General features: G+C 43.9%; 3 protein-coding genes and 1 long non-coding RNA gene across 4 annotated transcripts; 3 read left to right on the forward strand and 1 right to left on the reverse strand.

Annotated features, from left to right (window-relative positions):
• The first annotated feature begins 11,196 nt into the window (after nt 1-11,196).
• On the forward strand, nt 11,197-11,864 carry LOC103703303 (transcription factor ILI5). Its single transcript, XM_008786119.5, has 2 exons — nt 11,197-11,412; nt 11,505-11,864. Exons 1-2 carry the CDS (start codon nt 11,311-11,313, stop codon nt 11,658-11,660), a joined length of 258 nt encoding a protein of 85 aa, XP_008784341.2. The 5' UTR covers nt 11,197-11,310; the 3' UTR covers nt 11,661-11,864.
• Nucleotides 11,865-11,997: 133 nt separating this feature from the next.
• On the reverse strand, nt 11,998-13,450 carry LOC120111008 (uncharacterized). The gene is made up of 3 exons (XR_005512158.3): nt 12,988-13,450; nt 12,746-12,797; nt 11,998-12,617 (listed from the first exon to the last, which is right to left on the reverse strand). It is a non-coding gene; the product is annotated as an uncharacterized LOC120111008 (long non-coding RNA).
• Nucleotides 13,451-16,955: 3,505 nt separating this feature from the next.
• On the forward strand, nt 16,956-17,546 carry LOC103705333 (uncharacterized). Its single transcript, XM_008789002.5, has one exon. It carries the CDS (start codon nt 16,956-16,958, stop codon nt 17,544-17,546), a length of 591 nt encoding a protein of 196 aa, XP_008787224.5.
• Nucleotides 17,547-20,478: 2,932 nt separating this feature from the next.
• LOC103705322 (pectinesterase/pectinesterase inhibitor 3-like) lies at nt 20,479-21,069 on the forward strand. The gene has a single exon (XM_008788991.6). It carries the CDS (start codon nt 20,479-20,481, stop codon nt 21,067-21,069), a length of 591 nt encoding a protein of 196 aa, XP_008787213.4.
• Nucleotides 21,070-21,896: the final 827 nt, after the last annotated feature.

The following is a 21,896-nucleotide window of genomic DNA, read 5'->3' on the forward strand; positions in this document are numbered from 1 at the left end:
TTCTTCGAAGGGTTTGTTTGTTAGGTATGATTTGCACATGTACTCTTTTTCTAGTACTTTCTCTCTCGAGCGGTATGATTTGTGATTTGGTCGAGGTCATACTTTGCTCTCCTATCATTAGGGCTGGAAGTGGGCCGGGCCGGGCCGGGCCACACCCCTACCCAAGCCCGGCCCGACATTTTTTTCCGGGCTTCGGGCCGGGCCGAGGCCCGAACAATTTTACAGGAACGAGGCCCGAGCCCGGCCCGAGCCCGTTTGGGCAAGCCCGTTTGGGCCATCTTGGCCTCCCCAACCTTATTCTCCTGGCAGAATCTCAATATCCTCAAGCTTCTATCAACAGCTCTAGGAAAAGAGCTTGCCATCCTGTTAAGAAATTCAAAGGCTTCTTCCATGCTGCCTTCCTTGTAAAGCCCGTATAGAACACTATTATAAGGACTAATGTTGTCTCCATATCCTCCTCTCTCCTCTTCCATCAAGCTCACAACCTTCAACCCATCTGCGACCCTCCCTCCAAAGCACAATCCTCGAATCAATGTATCAAAAGTTTCAAAATTTGGACTGATGCCATCCATCCTCATCTCTTCAAAGAGCTCCATAGCCAAGCCGAGCTTCCCCGAATCACAGAACCCAGAGATGAAGGAATTGTAGGTGTGCACATTGGGAAGAACTCCTTTACTGTCCATCTCCTTCAACACCCGTCGCCCCACCTGCCCTTCATCAGGATGCCGAAGGTGCGCTCGTCGCTGCGGACGCCGAAAGCTGCCATTTTTCAGCGGAAGAAGTTGCGGGCGAGGTCGATGTCGTGCTGGACGAGGGCGTCGAGGACGGAGTTGAGGAGGCGGAGGGAGGGGGAGCGGTGGGGGCGGAGGAGGTCGGGGACGCGGAAGGCGCCGCGGGGGTTGCCGGCGCGGGAGAGGGCGCGGATGAGGGAGACGAGGGTGGTGTCGTCAAGAGGGGAGGGGAGGGCGGAGAGGAGGCGGAGGGCGGCAGCGGGGCGACCGGAGGAGAGGAAGGAGCGGAGGAGGGCGGTGGAGGCGGCGGGGAAGGAGGGGATGCGAGCGGCCCATCGGAAGATGCGGAGGGCGGCGGAGGGGGTCTTCTGTTGAAGGATGAGGCCGGCGAGGTCTTCTTCGGGGGTGGGAGTTGGGGCTGTGGTTGGAGTGGGGAAAGAAGAGGAGGACGAGGAGGAGAAGGGTTTAGAGGGGAGGAAGGCTGGGAAGAGACGGCGGATATAGATTGGGGAAAGAGGAGATTTTGAGGGGTTGGGGAAGATGAGCATGGGACTCGGTATAACAAAATCCCCAATTCGGGCCGTGGACCGTGGTCAATTTCGGGCTGGCATTGGGCTCGGGCTTGGTCCGAGCCCGGGCCGGGCCAATGGGAAACCTGAGCCCGGCCCGAAATAAAATTGGGCTTAAGTTTGCAGCCCGAGCCCGGCCCGAAATTCATTGGGTCGAGCCCATAGCCCGGCCCGCAGGCGGCCCGACTCGATGGGCTTCGGGCCGGCCCGAGCCCACTTCCAGCCCTACCTATCATGTATTTCCTATATAATCTTTAAATGTTCAGGCACGTCCATCTGATGTCCTGTTCTTCCTGAGTCCACAGAGTAAATTTTTGGTTCTTCCAGGGATCCTTTGTATGGTTTCATCATGTTAGGGTTTCCTTTTACCAACCGAAAGCCCTTTCTCATTCTCATGATGTGAAACAAACAGGGCACTCACCAACAAAGATATAAACAATTACGTGAAAGATAAACAATATGAAAGATAAGCAGATTTCTACTTGTTGCGGGATTTTCATCCCGGCAACAGCCCGCACACTGGCCGAGCAGGGAAAGCGGCTGCGTCCCTTCCGAGGTATTGTCCGCTCTGGGCCCCGCGGGCGCGGAGCTCGCACGGAGTGCGCACCTATCTGCAGGCGCGGAGCTCGTACAGGGGACTTGGGCGTCCCTCACGGTTTTGTCCCACAAAAGAGCCCTCGTGAGGAAAGGTTTTAGGCCTCCTCATTATAAGGCACAGACCTTTCCGCTGATTAGCCGATATGGGACTAAAGTTCGAAACCCCATCCCACAACACTACTAAATCCCGTTTCGAATTTGCTAGGATCTGTATTGAAGTTAATAGAGCACAGAAGCTCACTGAACAGGTTTAAATGGTGAAAGGCTTGGAAGCCTTTGAATCCTACAACCATTAGGCTGTGTCTGAATGCTGAACAACCCAACCATTCCCGCACGCGTACATATAAGTCTCGAGAAGAGAGAGAAACAAAAATACGTGATTTTATATGAAGATGAAAGTTCCATCCAGGCACGCTCTTCTCCTCCTTAACGCCGGGTGCATGCAATAAAAGAAAAAAGTGAACCAATCAACAGCAAAAAAATGTTACTTATCATGCTATGTGCAGAATAAAAGGGCGATGGTTAATCAGACTAATCAAGGCTCTCTAACTCATGATTGAATAGAAAAAGTTTCAACTCATCGACCACAACCATACATGTACTGCATGACCGCTATGGTTGATAGATTGGTGCTTTTAGATCAAACCCTAATCTAGAGAAGACCTGAGCTCTAAATAGGTAATGGGTCCCAACCATCCATGGTGTAATCCTCTCACGTGGCGCAAGCGTAACTCCAACAATAGTGCAAAAATTACAAGTACTTTAGGTTCAATGGATCGGGCCTCGATATGCTCTTCCTAATTTAAATTCCGGGTGTTAAATACGAGTAACTAGAAATTTAACCTTTTTCAAAAGAAACTGAAAGTTGTACTTGGACCATTTAAAAAATATATATATATAAAGGAAGGAAAAAGCTCCACCAATATCATTAAAAAAATGAAGAAAAATATCTTATTTTCTCAAAACAAAAATAAAAAAAAAAATGATACAAGCCATCCTTTCGGAAGGATCGGAAGAAAAAATAAAATTGCAATCTGATTAGGCCATTTAGTACAGAGAGCTTGAGGTAACCGGTCATCTTTTTCTTTGGAGTTAAGGTTTTCCGAGAGGTAAAGAGATTGATGGCTTTTGTTAGGATTACTTGATTGGTTGATTCTTAGTTGAGGATGTGTTATTCCTTTCATCCCATGAGCACCGAGTCGAAGCAAGAATATAGCTTATAAGCATCGTCTTAGGTCTTAAACTTCTGACGATGCTTATAAACGTTGTCTTAGGCTCTAGGCTTCTAACGATGCTCGTAAGCGTCGTCTTATGTTAGTGTTTAGGCAGTAGGTAGGATTCCAACAATGCTTTTAAACGTTGTCTGGATCCTTTTTTTTCTATTTGCTCTTAATGACGCTAATTAGCGTCGTCTTAGTTTCATCTCTGCTGACGCTACTTAGGAACGTCGACAAATTTTAACGTTGGAGCCAAAATTACCGACGTTCTACTCAGCGCCAACATATATATGTGTCGGCATTTCTCCATTTTTCTATAGTACTTCTATGGGGTCTAATACTTATCATTATCGAACATTATGCGAAGAGCAGGATGGACATGGCTCAGCTAACAAAAATTGTAAATGATCAATAAAACTAAGAACGATTCTTAAAAGCTATATAGTTTAGAGCCTCCATGACGACCAGGGTTTGTGGAAACAGGAGCTCCCTTGGAAGAGAGCATGCTATAAAAAGACATTAGCATGTGACCAGCGATGCCAGAGTCCCTAATTGCCCCCCTTTTCGGTCTACAGGGGTCCCTCCTGGTGTCTTAAGATGAATGCCATCCTGACGTGATCCTGTGGCGGACACCCTGCGGCAGCGTGTACGTCGTCCATGCACTCTGCAAGGAGAAAAGAAAAAAAAGATGACTTTGTTTCAGAAGTTGATTGAGGGACCGGGGATGAGTCCTTTGTGACAGCCAATCAATACGATTGGACTGGATCAGGTAGAGGACTTTCCGTGAGTTGAATCCAATCAATAGAAAGTAAGCCTAGGACACTGAGGCAGCCAATCAAAATAGAAACCCCAGCCTCAGTTCAACTCATACAAGGACCAAGTACTTGCATCCTTGAGTGTGGCTGATGCTGCTCTGGATGTCTTGGTGCATAGAGTGAATACGAGCACTCTTGCATTCATTAGTTGAAAGTTGAAACACTTTCTGCTGAAAATATATATGGCTATTAATTGAACTAGTAATTCTTGCAGAGCTCATGGTTGTATTGATTTTTGCTCACCAACTGCTAGCTCACGTACTAGTCATTGGGTCAAGATTTTGGTCGTGATCAGCTTGATTAATACAGTATTTACAGTATATAATTACTGAGAAAAATTAGTGGTCCTTCTGTTTTGTATCATTATAAGTTACATTGCAAGGATCTCAATTTATCGACTGAAACTCCTCTACTTGAGTCTTACTCTAAGCTGAAACGTGGAAAATAAAGTGTGAAGTATGTTGTGATGCGAGATTACCGAATTGAACGCGTGTTTCTTTGATTCGTACCACATTTGGCTCAGGCAGAGTTTACCCCCCTCGCTGAAAACTCCCCTACTTGCACAGAGGATTGTTTAATGGATCAAGAAATGTTGGATTCTGTCCAATTTATGACAGCACTAAAAAGAATCATAGAATATGTTTGTCAATTTTAAATGGAAGACTATCTGTTGCTTCATCTGTTACTACACTAGCTGTCCGAGAAACCAGATTTACACATGATTCGGATATGCAAAGCATCGGAATCTGCATTCCTAATCCGCATGCCATGTGAAAAGCTTTTGGATCTAACATCGAATGGCTAATTCGGTAAACTCTAACTTGCGCTTATATACAATTGTATCTTCAATCCTTGCATATTTCTTGCTTTTCAATGATTGAAGGTTAATAAAGTTTGGTTGCAGAGGCTGTCTAACCTTCTGGGGGCATTAGACCCTACCATCGCCGAGCACTAGGCTCAAGCGTAACAATCACCCCGACAACAATGAGTACATCACTTCTAACCCTAGTACCATTAGCACATGGTCCAAATCTTCATGGTAATCGACCTGTGAATCCTACTAACTGTAAAAAGGTCCCCGTTAATTACCATAGCCCCTCCAGTTCTTATGACTATACCGTGACGATAATTCACAAAGTAGCTAGAGAAAGAGGAACTAAGCTCAGATGCATATATAAAACCAATAAACAAAGGTGAAAAGTGGTAGGATCCTGAGTTGGTAGTCTTTCTCAAAGTTGGTTGAGGCATTCCCTCAGCATCAGGAAGAGGCCCACCGGATCTTACTGTAGCCCACTTGGAGAGATTTTTTCGCAATGTTGCAGGTGCCAACTTCCCTTTCAAAAAGATGTGGCAGCGAGATGGGCAACCAGTCCGCTGATGGTTATATCAACAATTTCCATTTGCGACTTGGCTTACTTCCGTTTTAAAGAAATTTTCTTGTCATGTTTATCCGTATCTGACTCTATCCACAGATATCCGCCCGACTGATGTGAGGTGATAGATTATCCCCAATGTCGAAAAGATCTGGTCTCTCAAAGGCTGTACTGTGTTGGATACCAGCCAATCTTTTCTGCAAATCAGCGCTTGACACTAGGATAACAAATCGATCAAACTGGTTGGAACCTCTCTCTCCTTGTGGGAGAGGGCCTGAGTTTGGCTCGAGAAAAGGAAAAGTTTATATTGGATGTGGAACACAGTATGACTGCATGAGGACATCTGTGTACCAGATTCATGGAAAGAGTTTATTTTTCCATGCGCACAAGCTTACGTGTGTTTGCTTGGCTTTGATAAACGATAAGGTTGTACTTATCCATGGAAAGAGAGAGAGAGAGAGAGAGAGAGACCAGCCCCTTTTAAGCATAATTAGATACAATAAGCTTAAGCTTTTGGAAAAGTGGTCATTTCAACATGGTATTAGAATAGAAGTCTTGAGTTTGAACTCTGTCTCCGCAATTTTTAACCTTATTATTAAAAATTTCACATGTTGGGCTCACCCATTAAAAAAAAGTTCGGTTCACATGAGAGAAAAAGTGTAAGAAAATATAAAATATATAAATAAATCTATCTCATCCTATCAGCTTAAGCTTTTAGGACAAATGGTGCTTAATTCAAATTTCTTACAATAGTGTTACTTGCACTTCTTGTTTTATATTGAAAAGAAAAAAATTGAAAGACATTTTTTTGTGACAAGAGATATCCACCATTGGGAAGATCCAAATGCAAATATTTTCATTTATTCAAACTTCGTATACATTGCTGATCACTTTCCCATGAGCATAAACTTTTGAGATTAATTGGTTAGCTAATATAGGCCTGCTATCAGGGGAGAGGAATGGATTTAAATCCCTGTTCAGAGTAATTACTTTTTCTTCATACCATCCATTTATTGTCTATCTCGAATCTTTAATTATGTTGGTGAAAAACTTTGGCAACTTTGAACGCTTCACTGCTTCCTAAGTGGTCGTGGGAGGTTTTAGTGCAGGATAACAGCCTTTCGAAACGACTTCGTTCAAGCTCTGATCTATTTCAGGAGAAGAATAGGCTGTCAAATAAGGAGTTCTATGGACGAGCTCTCACCAATCCAGAAGGATGTGAACAGGAGCCGGCCGGCCTTCTGAAATTGTGTTTTATTGAGTTTGGAAAATGACAAAAAAGTTGGATTTTGGGAGGATGGATGGCTGCAAGCAAGGTATGCCATATTAGTCCAAACTGAGTGGTATGGGGTATACCATACTATATCAATTCGGTACCGATATCCGGTACGGATGGCGTACCGACGCTTGATATGCCAAAAAAAATTTATATTGTACTGTACCAACACTATTCTAGTGTGACACCAGTACGAAATCTGGTACCAAGACGGTGAATCTTAGTTGCAAGACATTATACTGGTACGTACTCTCATGTCCCCAAGTTGAATGCCCCGATAGTCTCTCAATGGAAGTGGTGATTAGAAGTTAATAGCTGATCGCTCCTCTATTAAATCATTTTATCAATTCATCAAAACTGGTGTTCTGCTTTGCCCTTATTATAAAAGTGATTTGGAAAAAAAAAAATAGCTCTAGAGGAGCACAAAATTCTCTGGTTGGCCTTCAGAAATTGTATTCACACCGTCCATGTTTTAGGGAAGAAAGTTAAATCAGAACTGTCTTTATTTCTTATTCTCTCTATAGAGTTGTGGATGACACAAATAGTAAAGATTAAAACTTAACATACATTGCTGATCCCTTCCTTAATAGCCTAAACTTTTAGAATTAATGGTTATTAAACATCTTTAAAACAAGCATAAACACAATTTTATGTAGAAATATCTAGATCTATGCACTGTGCTGATAATTATCGACGGCACAAACCTTGTAACTTGATTTCATTCACAGGCAGGTCCAAACCTATCCATTTCAGCGGTGGTTGTACGCCTACATATTAGCAAGCTAAATTATTGGTTTACAACCTCTCTTGCTAAATAGGAGTCATAATATTCCATTACTGGCGATGCATCATGAGTTCAAAGATGAGCTTTTAGGAGACCTAGAAGGCCAATTAGATGGGCTCCGGCATTGTTCCTAAAATTTGGGAGTGAATGACGACGACATAGTTACATCGTGTTAGCACTTTTAGTAGCACCTCAAATCAGTCGATTTCATTAGTACCGTTTAAAAGACTCACGTTGTAGTTATGATGGCTCTTTGATTAAGGATGCATATAAAATGTCACATACTTGTCGACATCGGCCATTATAGCGGCCTTAAACATTCTTAACCTCGTCCCTTTTTGTGTGGTTGGCTACCCGCCTACCCGTCGCTATATTAATGCAAATGTTACGGTAGTCATTATCAACAAACAGGAGCAATGGCAGTACACTCTTTATATTATAAGCCCAAAGCTACAAGGCCATCTTTTCTCTCGGCAAAAGGCAAAAGAACTGGACCCAACGCAGGAAATGATGGGGGAGAGAGAGAGAGGAGGTGGCCAGAGCTTATTTATGGGAGTTTGGAATTCTTAATTTGTTTCCCTCAAAAAACGAATCCTTAATTTTGTTTCATAAAGGGCGTGATCCAACGGAGGGCTGCCGTGGTGATTCACAAGGGCCTTTGGATGCATGGCCAACCTCGCACCATGTAATGTGCACTAGATGAAATCACAATGTCCTTTTCTTTTTCAACTGCCTTGAGATGGATAAAGGTAAAACTAGAATGAGAGTAAATATGATGGTGCTAATTAACTACATGTTGCATTTTTTAACACATTTTCAGATATTCAACAGCCAGAGCATATGGCTCTTTTTTATTTCCATATTCAAAATTGTGATTGAATTTATTCATTAAAAAGAAATCGATTCGATATATTTCTTATGTATCCATAAGTGCTGTATTGAATTTGAATCAAATTTCGAATCAATCCATATTAATTGATTGGTTGCCTCCATATCACGTTGAGCAAATATCATTTGTTTTCGGTTTTGGATTGCTTTAGATTATTCCATGTGGCCGACCAATCGTATCGAAATATCATAAGATGTTTATAATGGATAACTCATTCCATAATTTAATGAAATGATTGGTGTTTTTCGTATCATTGCTCTCCAAAAGTAAGGAAGAAAAATTCAAATTGGACTAGTCCAATTACACCAAAGAGATATACTACCAAAGGTTGAGTAAGTTAAAATTAAAAAACTCCTACTAAAATTAGTCAAGAACTCACGGCAAGGGAGTCATCTTCCTCACCAACTACTTATGAAGCGTCATTCAGTGTTCTTTTTGGTTTTTTTTTCTAGGTCCAGATACAATGTTCTTCTCTATGAGAGCTAGTTAGGTCTAACGTAACACATTTGACCCTTTCGATCGCTCAACAAAACAACATTGCACTTTGAACAACACGTCAAATCCAAGTTCTTCGAGAAATTATATCCCGTATGGTGTGCATCATATAGCTACGCATGCTGCCAATTATAGCCGCTCATTACTGTAAGCTTAATAATCTTGATGCACTGCTAGAAAAATGAGCAGCCGTGATGAGAGGTGTGTAAGTGTAATTTCTCAAGCTCCACGCCCAAGAAATAACTTTCCTCTGCTCAGGCGGCCAGCTCCCATGGTCCAATATGGCCTGCCTCCGAGCCACTCAGAGCGACCATGCCCTGAGCCGCACCAAAGGCTAAACCCAACCAGCGGCGGCAGGTGGCTCCTTTTACAGTTGGTAAAGTCCAAAATTCGGGGCGGGCCCCACCACCGGCCTGCCCGTGAAAGAGTCCCTCTCTCTCACGTTCCAGAGCTATTCAAAGGCTATCCGGTCGCGCAGTGCACCCTGAAGCACGGCCACGTGTGGGTGCCCACTCCGGGGAAGCATCCCATGCAGCCCCCAAACCCGCCCCATGCAATCACGTCTGAAGGTGACGTGCATGGATGTACGCCCAACTTGACCCACCCCAACTTGACCGCCAGTCTTCTGACATCGCCCTCTTCCCATTCCCATTTGGCTATCTCCACCCAACAATTCCTGCACTCCCTACATACCCATAATAATAGGACCAATTGATCAAGATTAAAGATGGCAGCAAAACATCAACAAGCATTAGGTATGGCCTAGTGGAGTCTCTCCTAATTTAAATACATAGGTGGAGAACGATCGATGCATGCACATATATAGGCCGTGGATGTATCAGAAGTTTGTTTTATGCATGCATCCTTGATTGGACCAGGTTAGTCTCATAAAACATGGGAGTTAAGGCTGCATGTGAGCATCCGGGATATATGTACGCAACACATGTTGGTGAGAGGAGGCCACATCCTTATCCCCACATCAAGTTGGAATCATGTCTCCTCTTGATCACATGGGACTGATGCCCACCCCTAGCTAGAGTTACCCCTTGAAATGAGATCTCTGGTAGAAAGCCCCATGCATGTGGGTGGCTCTAAGGAGGAATTCTTCACATGTTGAGCTACTTCCAAGCGGGACTATGCCTCTCCCTGGCAATTAGTTCTCAAGGACAGGAGGGGCCCCGCTTGGGCTCTAGGGGTGCGGTTGGTGAGGTGCCATTTTTTTTCACCCTAACCAACCACCACTGCAAGAGGCCTTGATCCGACGCAACAGCGGGGGGATTGTACTGCTCACATGATCGCCATAAATGGGCCACGGGCCCACGCAGGGTTGGCTCGGCATGCCGCGCCCGGTCACGTGGCTCTACCCCGCGGTGCCTGCGTGGCCCACCGCAGGGCCCAAGAAGGGGCGCTGCGGGTCCACGTCAACCACACCGGCCACCCTGTGAGGGCGCCTTCGCCTCCGGCCCCGGGGCCACCACGTGTCGCACGGAGAGATCGTCGGGAGTGGGGGGCGGAGCGTAATTGCCGGGTCCGGTAAATGCAGCCAAATCTCGAGCTTGTTATTATAATCATTCCACCTTAAACTCTCAGACCCTTCCACACTTGCAGTTAGCTGCCTTAGTCTTCAAGCGCTGGCCCAGGATAAATTATATATCTTTTGTGGGCTTCCTTAGTTACAAACAATGTGGGATGGAGATTATGTTTACCTGAGAGGTCTCCAGATGACAAGACACTGCACAGGACCGGCGGTGGTGCCATTCTCAGACAAAAGGGAGACAAGGCATCTTTTGGGTCTAGCGTAATGGGTTTTTTTAATATATGACTTCAAGTATGTAAAGCCTGTAGTAGATGTAAATTATTCTTTAGTCCACGGCCAAGTGGGCAAGCATGGCAATGCCCCTAATTAACATGGTTGACATGTCGCGAGTTAGAGAAATCGGCATGAATTTACGAATGAATTGGCTCGGCATGCTTGTACATGAAAAAGAAAAATGAAAAGATTTGCCATGCGTCTACAAGGTAATGGAACTAATTAGTAAAACTTGGAATTAGAATTAGAAGTTCCGCATTATTTATGTAAGTAACAAGCACAGAAGAGAGCAAATTAATAGCTAAAACCTCTGGCACCAACAATAATGATATCATCATGGAGTTCCGGTTCGTCTAGGAATTCTGGACTCAATCAGCTGTCTAATAATGCAATGTTCTAGTGCTGCTTTATAAATATGCACATAGTCTTCCAAAATCTGGAGAACAGAATTTGTTACTGTGGTTGGAATCCATGGGAAGCGGTGCGTACAACAAGATGAGCAAGGTGGACCCACCAAAAAAAACAGGTAGGGACATGCAGTCCCCAGAAACTTTCTTAATATATATGTTATCAGTAGCTTGGCTTTCACAAGCCTCTCCAGCTATTTCTCCCTCCCTCTCCCACCTCCTTTCTCCCCCAACCCCCCCTATAAAGTTCTCTTCCTTTATCTCCCTTTCTGTCTCTCTCACACCATTTGCCCCGCTCCATCCTTCCCCCCTTTTCTCCTTTGGGTCCCCATCCAAACCCCTCGACGATGTCCAGCAGAAGGTCCAGGATCACCGAGGAGGAGATCAGTGAGCTCATCTCCAAGCTCCAGTCTGCACTCCCTGAGGCCCGCCGACGAGGTGCGAGCAGGGTAAGCTCCCAACTCAGCCCATTTGCCATTCCAACTTGAGCTGGGATATGAACTCTAATTAGAGCTCTAATGATATTTATGCATGGAAGCAGGCTTCGGCGTCGAAGCTGCTCAAGGAGACATGCAACTACATCAAAAGCCTCCACCGGGAGGTCGACGACCTCAGTGACCGCCTCTCGGACCTCGTGGCCTCCCTGGACACCAACAGCCCCCAGGCCGAGATCGTCCGGAGTCTCCTTCGGTCTTAAGTCAGCCTTATCATCGCTATTAATTATTTCCTAGTGTGCAACTTATATAAGCTTAGGACCAGACCAGAAGTAGCATTAGCGCTGCCTTCATCCCTTTTTTTTTTTGCTTTCTTTCTTTTCCATGTACATTTCTTCGAGGTTTTTTGGCTCGAGTTGTCTCCTCCAGCAACCGACCAACAACCGCTGCTGAGAAAGTTCATGTAATCCATCTTCTTCTTCCTCCGCTACTACTCGGTCTGTATGTTTTATTTTATTCTATTCTCACCTTCATGGATGCTTCTAATCTCCAATTCTGTCCGTACCCCCATGTGAAATGGGTTTGCTATATATCGAACTGTAGGGGGGAAAAAAAAAAAAAGAAGCTGGTCTTCCCTTTGCTTTCAGACTGTTCCAGCGCACCCCCGGAACCGCCTAGAGAATGCGTGGTGACCAATGGGAGCCGATAGATAGGGATAGGGTTGGGTTTCCGATGGGGATTAAGTGTTGCCGGCGGAGCAGCGGAACGGAGGATGGGTCCCACAAAGATGCCGATCGAGGGGCAGAGATCGGACGGCTGGCGGCGTTAGAGGACGGAGAACTGGGCGCGAGGCGTCAGCGTCCGAGTGTACGAGCGTCAGAACCCAAGCCATGACAGGCGGGGTCCACATTTATAATGTGGTCCCCGCCGTCAATCAGTGGAGCTCTCTCTCTCTCTCTCTCTTTCTCTCTCTCTCTCTCCCGCGGTCACAGAAAGTCTGTTGAGCCGACGGTTGCACAGAAAAAAGAGCGATGAAAGTTGCCCGAAAAGAGAATCAAATCTTCTTTCCACATATACCCCTAAGAAAATGATAATATTACCTCTTGGGCTGCACATCCACAATGTACTTTCTACAAGGATGGAAAACTGAAAAAGAGTTTCTGCTCTGTTCTGCGGCCGTAACTCTGAAAAGCTTGCAAAGGTGCGTTTCCGGACCGGACCTGCACGCGAAAAAGCCGAGCCCGTTCGGTTAATCGACGAGAGTCGAGGGTATAAATAAAATTCCAAGGGCAAAAAAGAATATGAACATGAAATGACTGTCATAGCCCTACGTGGAAGGGTAATTTACCTAACCCCAGAGTTAGAATCGGTCATTTGACAGGTACGAGGCGGTTGAGATTCTATATGGAGCTCAAAAATAAAGGATAAACTCATCAGGGTATACGTGGGTGCATCAAATGTCGCCAAAAATAAAATAAAATAAATAAATCGTATAATTACAACATACATTTTAAATAAAATGGATCGACCGATTAGAAAAAGAAAACAAATGAAGCGAAAATTGCAAAGAAGACCGAATTGAGAACGGACCCAATTCCGGGCTCTGCTATCAGAAGAGGGACGATCCGGTCGCCGCCTTGCTCCCGAGAGGGGAAGACGGCAGGACTGGCCGCGACCACGAGCACGAGGTTGCGTCGACGTGGGGGCGGGGATGGAGCAGCGCGACCCGGTCCCCGGCACTCCGCTTCCCCTCGCTGGTGATCCTCAGCTCCTCCTCCCGTATCCTCCGCACCTGACTGTGCATCAGCTGCCGACTGCTTGCCTCCGCCACTGCCGTCGTCGCTGTCGCCTTCTCCTTCCCTTCCTCCATCACGATCGCCGTCATGGCCCCCCCCTCCTCCTCCAGCTAGGGTTAGGATTAGGGTTTTCGGGCCCGAAGAGGGGTCCGGCGAATGCCATTTATGGAAAGGAGAGTGGGAGCGGAGGTGGAGAGGGTTTGGCATTCCTTTTAAGCCACGCGACCAAGGGGCACGTGTGGCGCATTTGAAGCGACACGTGGATGGAGGGTGGGGGTGGTTTCGGGTGGGCGGAGGGCGGCGGGGGCGGGGTCGGAAAGATAGACGGACATCTCGATCACTACGGGCGAGGTGGAGCGGGGCTGGGTGAATGACGTCGCCACGTAGGCCGGTAACGGCGAGCCACGTCACGGCCAGGAGAAACCATCGAGGGCACGCGGGCTCTGCATCCAGCGGCCGCGCCCGTAGGAGCCCCGCCACGATTTATTTTACGTCGATGTTCGTGCGGAGAAGAGCCTTCACTTTGATTTACTTTTGAGGTTCGTGCGAGAAAAACACCGGTTGCTGGAGCTGAGAAATAGATGTTTGTAACATGAACCCAAGTCACGATTCCAGCACGAATTTCTGAGTTCAGCGGCTTTAACCCTGGAATCAGAGCTTGGACTGCTCTCCCGCAAAGGAAATACGTTTGTGCTCAATAGAAATATATTACCATGTCTGTATTCCTAAGTTGTGCTTGATTCTTTCTGCAGAAACGACAGAAATTAATTGAATGTCCCACAAGTTACTTGTCTTTAGTCTCAAAAAAATGAATGACATTTCAGATGCTAAATTATACCTAGAAATTTCTATGTTGCTGTTTTTATAGTCTTAGAATAGTACTATAAAAAAAAATAAACTGCAAAAAAAAAAAAAAATCAGAAGATTGAAAAAATCTTGTTTGGATCAAGACTTGTGAGGTATACTTTTTTAAGAACGTAATTCGGTCCCTACGTGCGGGTGTGCGGTGATCTCGTTCTGAAGATATAACAATTCGGCTTAGCTCGATTCTTCACAAACAAGCACGATCGGTAGGATGCTTGACCCAAAAAATTTCTTCATTTGCTAGAAAAAGAAAAACAAATAAAAAAAAGATAGAAAAGAAGAGAGTATGCTATGCAAGCAAATTCTCTGTCTCAGAAACAATCTTAGAGTAGATAAAAATATCTAGTTTTCGGATATATCAGGAGTTGATTTATATGCTTTATCCATGTGATCGAGGACATGTGATGGTTCCAAAGATATGTGATATTTCGGAAATACTATATGTCTTCGAAACCAATATTCTTTTCCAAAGAATCGTAACTCTTCAAAAAGAGGCATCTCACAAAAGGATATTTTAAAACATTTAAGCCAACTTTGGATTTAGGAAATAAGATTGATTTATTTTTTAAAAAAATTAGAACTCCAACACATTCTATATACCAAAAGGAGGCCCTTTTTCACCTTATAACGCATAATATTATGATCAAAGAATTTTGCAATATTAAACAGTAAATGTCATAGTAATATTTTTCTCTACCCTCTAAAGTCTCTTCCTGAATTATAGCCTCGCTCCAGGGGATCTCAAGCAATCTCTCCCCACTCAAGAATTTAAGAAGACCCCAAGAGAAAATTTTGTTTATGCTTCAATGGTTGAGAAGAGTAGTATACATGGGAATATTTATATGTTTTAAGCGTCTTGGATCAAACTAAACTCATGCATGGGAGCCTCCTAGAACTTCACAAGAAACCAAAGACTAAAATCCCAGGCCATCCCAACTAAGAAAATTCAACAAAAAAGAGCTTCTAGAATAGTTTTCCTTATGATGGTGGGAAGGATGTTGTCAGGAGACTAGCGAACGAAATTAGTTGACCATTTGATACCTTTTGACAGTAAAGCAGCCTATATGGTGTTCGTCTTTGACTCGGGCATGATTTCTGCGAATTCGGACAGTGATAAGTGCTCGATCCTAACTTTGGATGGCATGGATGCCCGAGTCCATGCAGGAGTCCTTTTTGTAGCCTTCTAAAAGAATTCCTTCTGAAGGTGATGTGGGCACAGTTGGCTTCGTTTTGACGATAAGATACGCATCATCAGATGTCCACCGGGCTGGACGTTGAGCTAACCACCATCAGTTCATTTTGATGGCCTATAGCCTGCCATCAGATCATTATAAGTACACCTAGATTTGGTATGACTTCCAGGGTCAGAAGTAGCCATCATCAGTGCTTGGAATGCCTCTTATTTGCATCAATTCCTGTGGCTTGAGAAGATCTGGCTCGGACGAATGTTGCACTTTTGGTACTCTTCGTAAATGTTGTTGAACTTGGCCTTCCTTGCTACTTGGCTAAAAACCTATGATGAGACTGGCTCCGGGCAGATATGATTTCAGCTTCCCAAGACCTCGATCTCTTACTTAAGTTGGTGGGGGCTCAGCAAGTGATGGTAGTTGGACATATGAGACCTTGTCGACAGTGATCTGGTTTCCAAAATAAGTTGTGAGATCTAACATGTTGAAGATAGGATCCGATACACTTCGGAACCGGCCTATGCTGATGAGATGAGCCGACCAATAAAAGCTTGCCAGCTTGCTGTGCTCTTCGATTCGGACGGCAGATGAGTTGGGAACTCCAGCGACCGCCACCAACTTAGCGTCTGGGCTCATATCTTCCAAAAGCTCGAAGTAGGTAGGCATTGACTCCCAGCTTCTTTAGGATTTTGTGAAGTCCCATTTTCATCTAGTGCATCTGGTCTCCTCCCTTGAATTGGATATCTTGTCATCTACGGTCGGCCTTTTACTTACAGTGCTTTCTCCTTAATCTTCTTCCTACTTCTTCATGGACGTCCTGATAATGTAGTGCTTCTTCACAAGCTCGAGTCTACGCAAGAAGAGGCACGATGCAGGTTCAGTCAAAGTAGAAGGAATTTAGCCAGCATCAGCACCTCCAGGAGCACTGACCAAGGGGGCAAGGGATCCATTATGCTGCATTGAAGGATCTGATTGGCGAATTATAGTGAGAGATAACCCATTTTTGTTAGCCATAATCTAAATGACAAAGACAAAGCTACTGAGATCGAATTCCCACATCCTGTCAGTTTAAATAGAACTTGCAGAGTTGGCATTGCAACACAACACCAAATGACAAGGACAAAGCTCCCATGCATGGCCAAGTTTGTTGTTTTTTTTTGTTTTTGATATATCAAAGCAAAACCAAAGTCCTAGACAACAAATATAATTAAGCTAATTAATCCAGATCCCCTGGTCGAGATGATAGATTAATTCTTTGTCAAAAAAAAAGAAGAAAGAAAGTAAGAGAAGCTAGATTGATTCATCAAGAAGAACAAAACATACAAAATTTGCTCCAAAATATATAGTACTCAACTATAAACACTACATGTATATCATAGTATATTTATCATTGCCTTCTTTTTTGTATGGTGGACCCTGCTGCTTCACCCATTAATCTCCTCAGCAATTGTTGTACAATGGGAGCTCGGTAGCTTATTAATGGCTGAAATGGTTTGTTAACCCAAAAATTGAAGGCAAAAAAGGTACGTGGATGGTTGGCATTGCAAGTAGCCAAACGTCTTAACCGTTGCATGTCGGAGAGTGAATATAGGTATCACGGTTCGTTTCAAGCATGCCAACTTCCAAAAACTACCCTCCCCCTCTTCCTACATCCTTCCCCCTCTGCCGGCTCTTTCCATTCTCCTCTTCTGGCCTCGCTCTACCTGCACCCATGAGGCCAGCCGGAAACGCCCTCCTCCTCCTGCTTGCCATCTCCTCCGCCCTCCTCCCTCTCGCCTCCCCCCACGCCGTCCCCGATGGCGGCCGCCCTCCCAGGCCCACCGGCCCCCGCAAGCCCCACCTCCCCCCCGTCGACCCTCGGGTCATCCCCTTCTGCAACCAGACCGATCACCCCAAAGTCTGCATCAACTCGGCCCGCTTCTACTCCCACAAGTACCCGGCTCTCAACGCCACCAACATGTTCGACATAATGATCCACGCGCTCCGGGACCGCGTCGGCGTCGTCAAAGCCAGGGCCCACGCGCTGTCCAAGAGCCAGACGTGGAACAAGAACGTGCTCGACGGCATCGGCGACTGCCTCGCGTTTTACGACGAAGCGCTGGATGACGTGAACGAAGGGGTGCAGGCATTCGCGACGCGCGACCAGGGGACGTTCGAGACCAGACTCAGCTCGGTCATCACCATGTTCAGCACCTGCGACGACGCCTTCATGGAGAGTCTTAACCCGTTGGCAAAGCAGAACGGCCGGCTGATGAACATGGCGAGCAACTGCATCGCCATCGGCCAATTGTCCTTTAAATAAAATAATAACAAAAAAAATTGAAGCGGGGAAGCCCGTTCCGTGTCCTTTATTAATTAGCTCTTCCACAAGTCTTGCAAGTGCTTCTTGTTACCGAAGAGGGGGGGATGTTAATTTATATATTTGTGCAATTAAAGAAATGGAAGGGAATGGTTGGGGCTTGTGGATAGGTCCTCCTTCGATTTAATTTGCAATGGTTGTAGATGTTTTGGGATTATTGGAGGAGAGGCAGTCGCTTCCTATGGCTATAAACATCTCCTGCATTAATCAATATGTAAGCCATATGGAACTACCAATAAAGTAATTAATCTGTGGTTTTCTGGAGATGGCAGCTGCTGATGACTGGATATTAATTTAAGAAGTAGAGCCAGGAGAATATGGTGAACACAACCCAAAGGTAAATGCCAGTGGATTGAAAGGGGATTAGCGTAGCCGCATGTTGTAGCCCGCGCGTTCTCAAGAATTTTCCTGGTGGTTTTATCTTTCATGCAGTACGTGAGCCAATTCAAACTAACAAATCGTTATAAACTAGCAAAAGGTACGAATAATGTATGCTAATTGCTAGGAAACAGAATAAAACAAAAAAAAAAAACAAATTGGTAAGAAATAAGGACAGATTTTATGCTAAAAATTCTAATTGAAAGTCTTAGAGTAGTAATCACTTAAGATTGCTATTTGTAGAGAAAATAGATCATTTTGGAAAACAACTAAACATTGAAAATCTATAATCTTAAATAATCTTAGCCTTTGCCAAATCCTCATTTGATCTTGATTCTCTTAATACAAATTTCAATTTGATCCGAGAGGAAAAGAAAAGTTCTCGCCGATGGCCCTTTCACACAAGAGAAGTAAATTTATTACCATGATTTTATCACAAAAAAAAAAGAATTTGTTACCCATGTAACCAAAAAAAAAAAAATGGAGGCCCATCCAGGCAGTAAATAGAGCTTTTTTTTAACCCCAAAAAAGATATTTTAGAATAAAGGTGATAAGCGAGAAAAAAATTCAAATTTAAAATATGAGATACTTCTCATTGGATATACAAAAGTCACTCCAAGCTTTTTTCTATGTGTCATCCCAATTCAAGTGCTTTCACTACTATGCAATCTGAGAAGAGTCAGATATACACTATTTTATCTTGTGTGCAAAAAGATAGTTTCTATATTTTGAACATGTGATACACAATTTATAATAAAGCAATCCTAAAATTTAGGGTTTTACCAAAGAAAAATTTGGTCAAATTTTTTTACTTTCGACATTAAAAGATTTTAGCAACCAAAATTATTTCGTCACAAGTTGGTCGCTAAAGGCCCTATGGCTAAAAGTTTTAGTGATGAAAATATAAAGTCGTCAAAAGAACTATTATATTTAGTGACGAAATACGAATGGCTGTTAAAGGCAAACATTAGTGATGATTTTATTTGTAGCAAAAGATTAAATAATTTTTGTTAAAGAGCCCAAAAATGATGAGTCGATAAAGAATTGATGACCACTTTATGATCATCCCGTCATTTAAAATATATACCTACAATGATTGTTTTAAAAAATATCATCACTAAAGATATAAGTTTTAGTGATAAATTATAAATTTATCATTAGTGATTTATTCAATATCAATTTTGACACCAAAATTATGAGAACATAATATATTATCACTAAAATTATAGACTTGTATTAATCACTCTACAAGTTTGTCATTAAAAGTATATATCTACGGTGACCATTTTAAAATGTCATCACTGAAAATATAGGTTTTAATGATGAATCATAAAATCATCTTTAGTGAGTTGACCAAAATTAATTTTGGCCCCAAACTTATTTTCCCATCTTAAAAAGATATATTAATGAAACTTTTTTATGATAAATGAAAAATAGTTACAAAAAATATAGATATGGTGACGGTATTTTGTTTCATTATTAAAGATATAGACCAAAATAGTTTGTTATGACCGCTTCTTGTCTCATCACTTAATAAGAGGCATTTTGTGATTGGACTTGTAGTTCGTCACTAACAGGTTATTTCTAAAATTTTGAATTCTTGTAGTGCATTCGCGGCCAGAAGCTAGCAGACTGAAGTGTCACCTTCCTTTGCTCAAAAATCAAAGGAAACGAAAACTTTAACAGCATGTTTTGAATTTTTTTAATTCTTCTTGCAACCAGTAAGAAGAAACGGCAATTAAGCCTCGCAGCACTTGCATGTGTCCTATTTTGAAAACTGACAACAGCACTAAGATTTAATCTACGGGAAATTCCCATATTCCATCAAAATTAAACATTCCTGAGAGAGATAGCATTGCAAGACGCTCTCTAGAAAACAAGAACAGAGGTTGTCGAGGGCAAAAATTGCTTTTTTTGTAATTTCTCGAAGCAAAACCCAACGCCCTACACAAGAAATATACACTTAATTTGCTCCAAAATAAATGGTGCTAATTAAACTACATACCAATACTAGATGCCATGCTTATTGTTGCTTTCTTAATTATACAGTATATACTACGTAAGCTATGTCAAACCCAAAATACTGCAAGCAATAAAAGATGGATGGTTGGCATTTCAAGTGGTCAAGGTCAACGTGTTAGCCGTTGCATGTCCGAGAGTGAACGTAGGCATGGAGATGGGTGGTTTCGGGCGAGAGAGAGAAAGAGAGAGAGAGGTCGCCGTGGGCATTGCAGTTTCAAAACTGAGGCCTTCCAACATTCTCGCCTTGTAAACCATTGGTTTTGGGGAATGGTATGCCTGTAAAGTTTGCAAACGTTCTCTTTTTTTTTTTTTTTTTGATAAAAATGTATAACCTGTGGCTGTATGTAAGACTCTTTTTATTATCATTTAAAAAAGAAAAAGAAAAAGAAAGTTGACCATTTTAAATCTCCCCTCCCCTCCTCTTATATCCTCCCCTTCTCCCACTCCTTCCATTCATCTCTGGCCTCACTTTACCATGGCTGCAACCATGAGGCCAGGAAACACCCTCCTCCTCCTGCTTGCCATCTCCTCTGCCCTCCTCCCCCTCGCCTCCCACGCCGCCGTCCCCAATGTCGGCTCCCACGGCAAGCCCCTCCCCCCGGTTGACCCTCGGATCGTCCCCTTCTGCAACCAGACCCACCACCCCGAAATCTGCATCAACTCGGCCCGCCTCTACGCCGGCAAGCTCCAGGTCATCGACGCCACCAACGTGTTCAACATATTAATCGAGGCGCTCCAAGACCGCATCCATGTCGTCGCCGCCAGGACCAAAGCGATGTCCCAGAGGCAGACGTCCAACAAGGTGCTCACTTGCATCAAATCCTGCCTCGAATATTATAACGACGCCATGGACAACACCAAGGAAGGGGTGGAGGCGTTCGTCGCGCGCGACGTGGGGACATTCGTCACCAGATTCAGCTCGGCCATCACCATGTTCAGCACTTGCAACGACGGCTTCGAAGAATTCTCGCTTCCGAACCCGCTGGAACATCACAATAACCGGTTGATGAACATGGCTGGCAACTGCATCGCCGTCGGCAAAATGACCTTTAAAGATGTGTATTAAGCGGCCGAAGTGCTTTCTCTCTGCTTCTGCTCTTCCGCAAGTGTTACAAGTGCTGCTGCTTGTTTTGAAGAAGGGTACTGGACCGACGGTGGGTTTTTATGTTGTGTTCTTTTTTCTTCTTTTCTTCTGCGTTTCTCTCCTTCCTTTGAGTTGACTGTGATGGCTACGGGTGTCTCCGGAATATGAGAGGGCAGCTACTTAATTCCCATGACCATAAATTTCTCCTCCATCAATCCATTTATATGCATCAATAACCTTCTCAATGTCCTTACGAGTCTCGTAATAATTGACTCTCTGATGATTGAATTATTCATTTACTGCTTTTCTCCGAGCAATAGTTTCCATTTGTTTTATTCCAAAGCGTACGCACTGCTGATTTAAACTAGCGAGAGATCCGGTCATGGCCCAATGGGCAATGGGCTCTTCTCTTCTTGGAATTGTTGTCTCTGTGGTTGCATGTCTTTTTGCATTTCAAGCGTGCGACGTGCGTCCAGATGATCTAATTAACTTTACGTGAAAGTCGAGGAAAGTGAATGATCCATACTAGATCGTAATAAAAGCAAGACAAGTTATGAAATGAATAATTATAAAAGATATGTTTTTGTGATGGAAAACTTCAAACCGGACATGTTTTGCAGCAGGTCCAAGTCTTTAGAAGGTTGTTGAGATTGAAGCGTGGATCAGGATAATGGACATGTTGTGAGATGCCAGTTGTTGGGACGTATCATATTTAATTGGCCGTTTGGTCCCATCCGTATCTGGCGCTTGAACTTTTGGACTAAGGTGGTGGTAGGATGGTCTTCTTCCGCATAAGAAATTATAAACAA

Source organism: Phoenix dactylifera, chromosome 7 (assembly GCF_051530095.1).
Source record: "Phoenix dactylifera cultivar Ajwa chromosome 7, Ajwa_hap1_PhDact_Kaust_v1.1, whole genome shotgun sequence".
Taxonomy (NCBI): domain Eukaryota; kingdom Viridiplantae; phylum Streptophyta; class Magnoliopsida; order Arecales; family Arecaceae; genus Phoenix; species Phoenix dactylifera.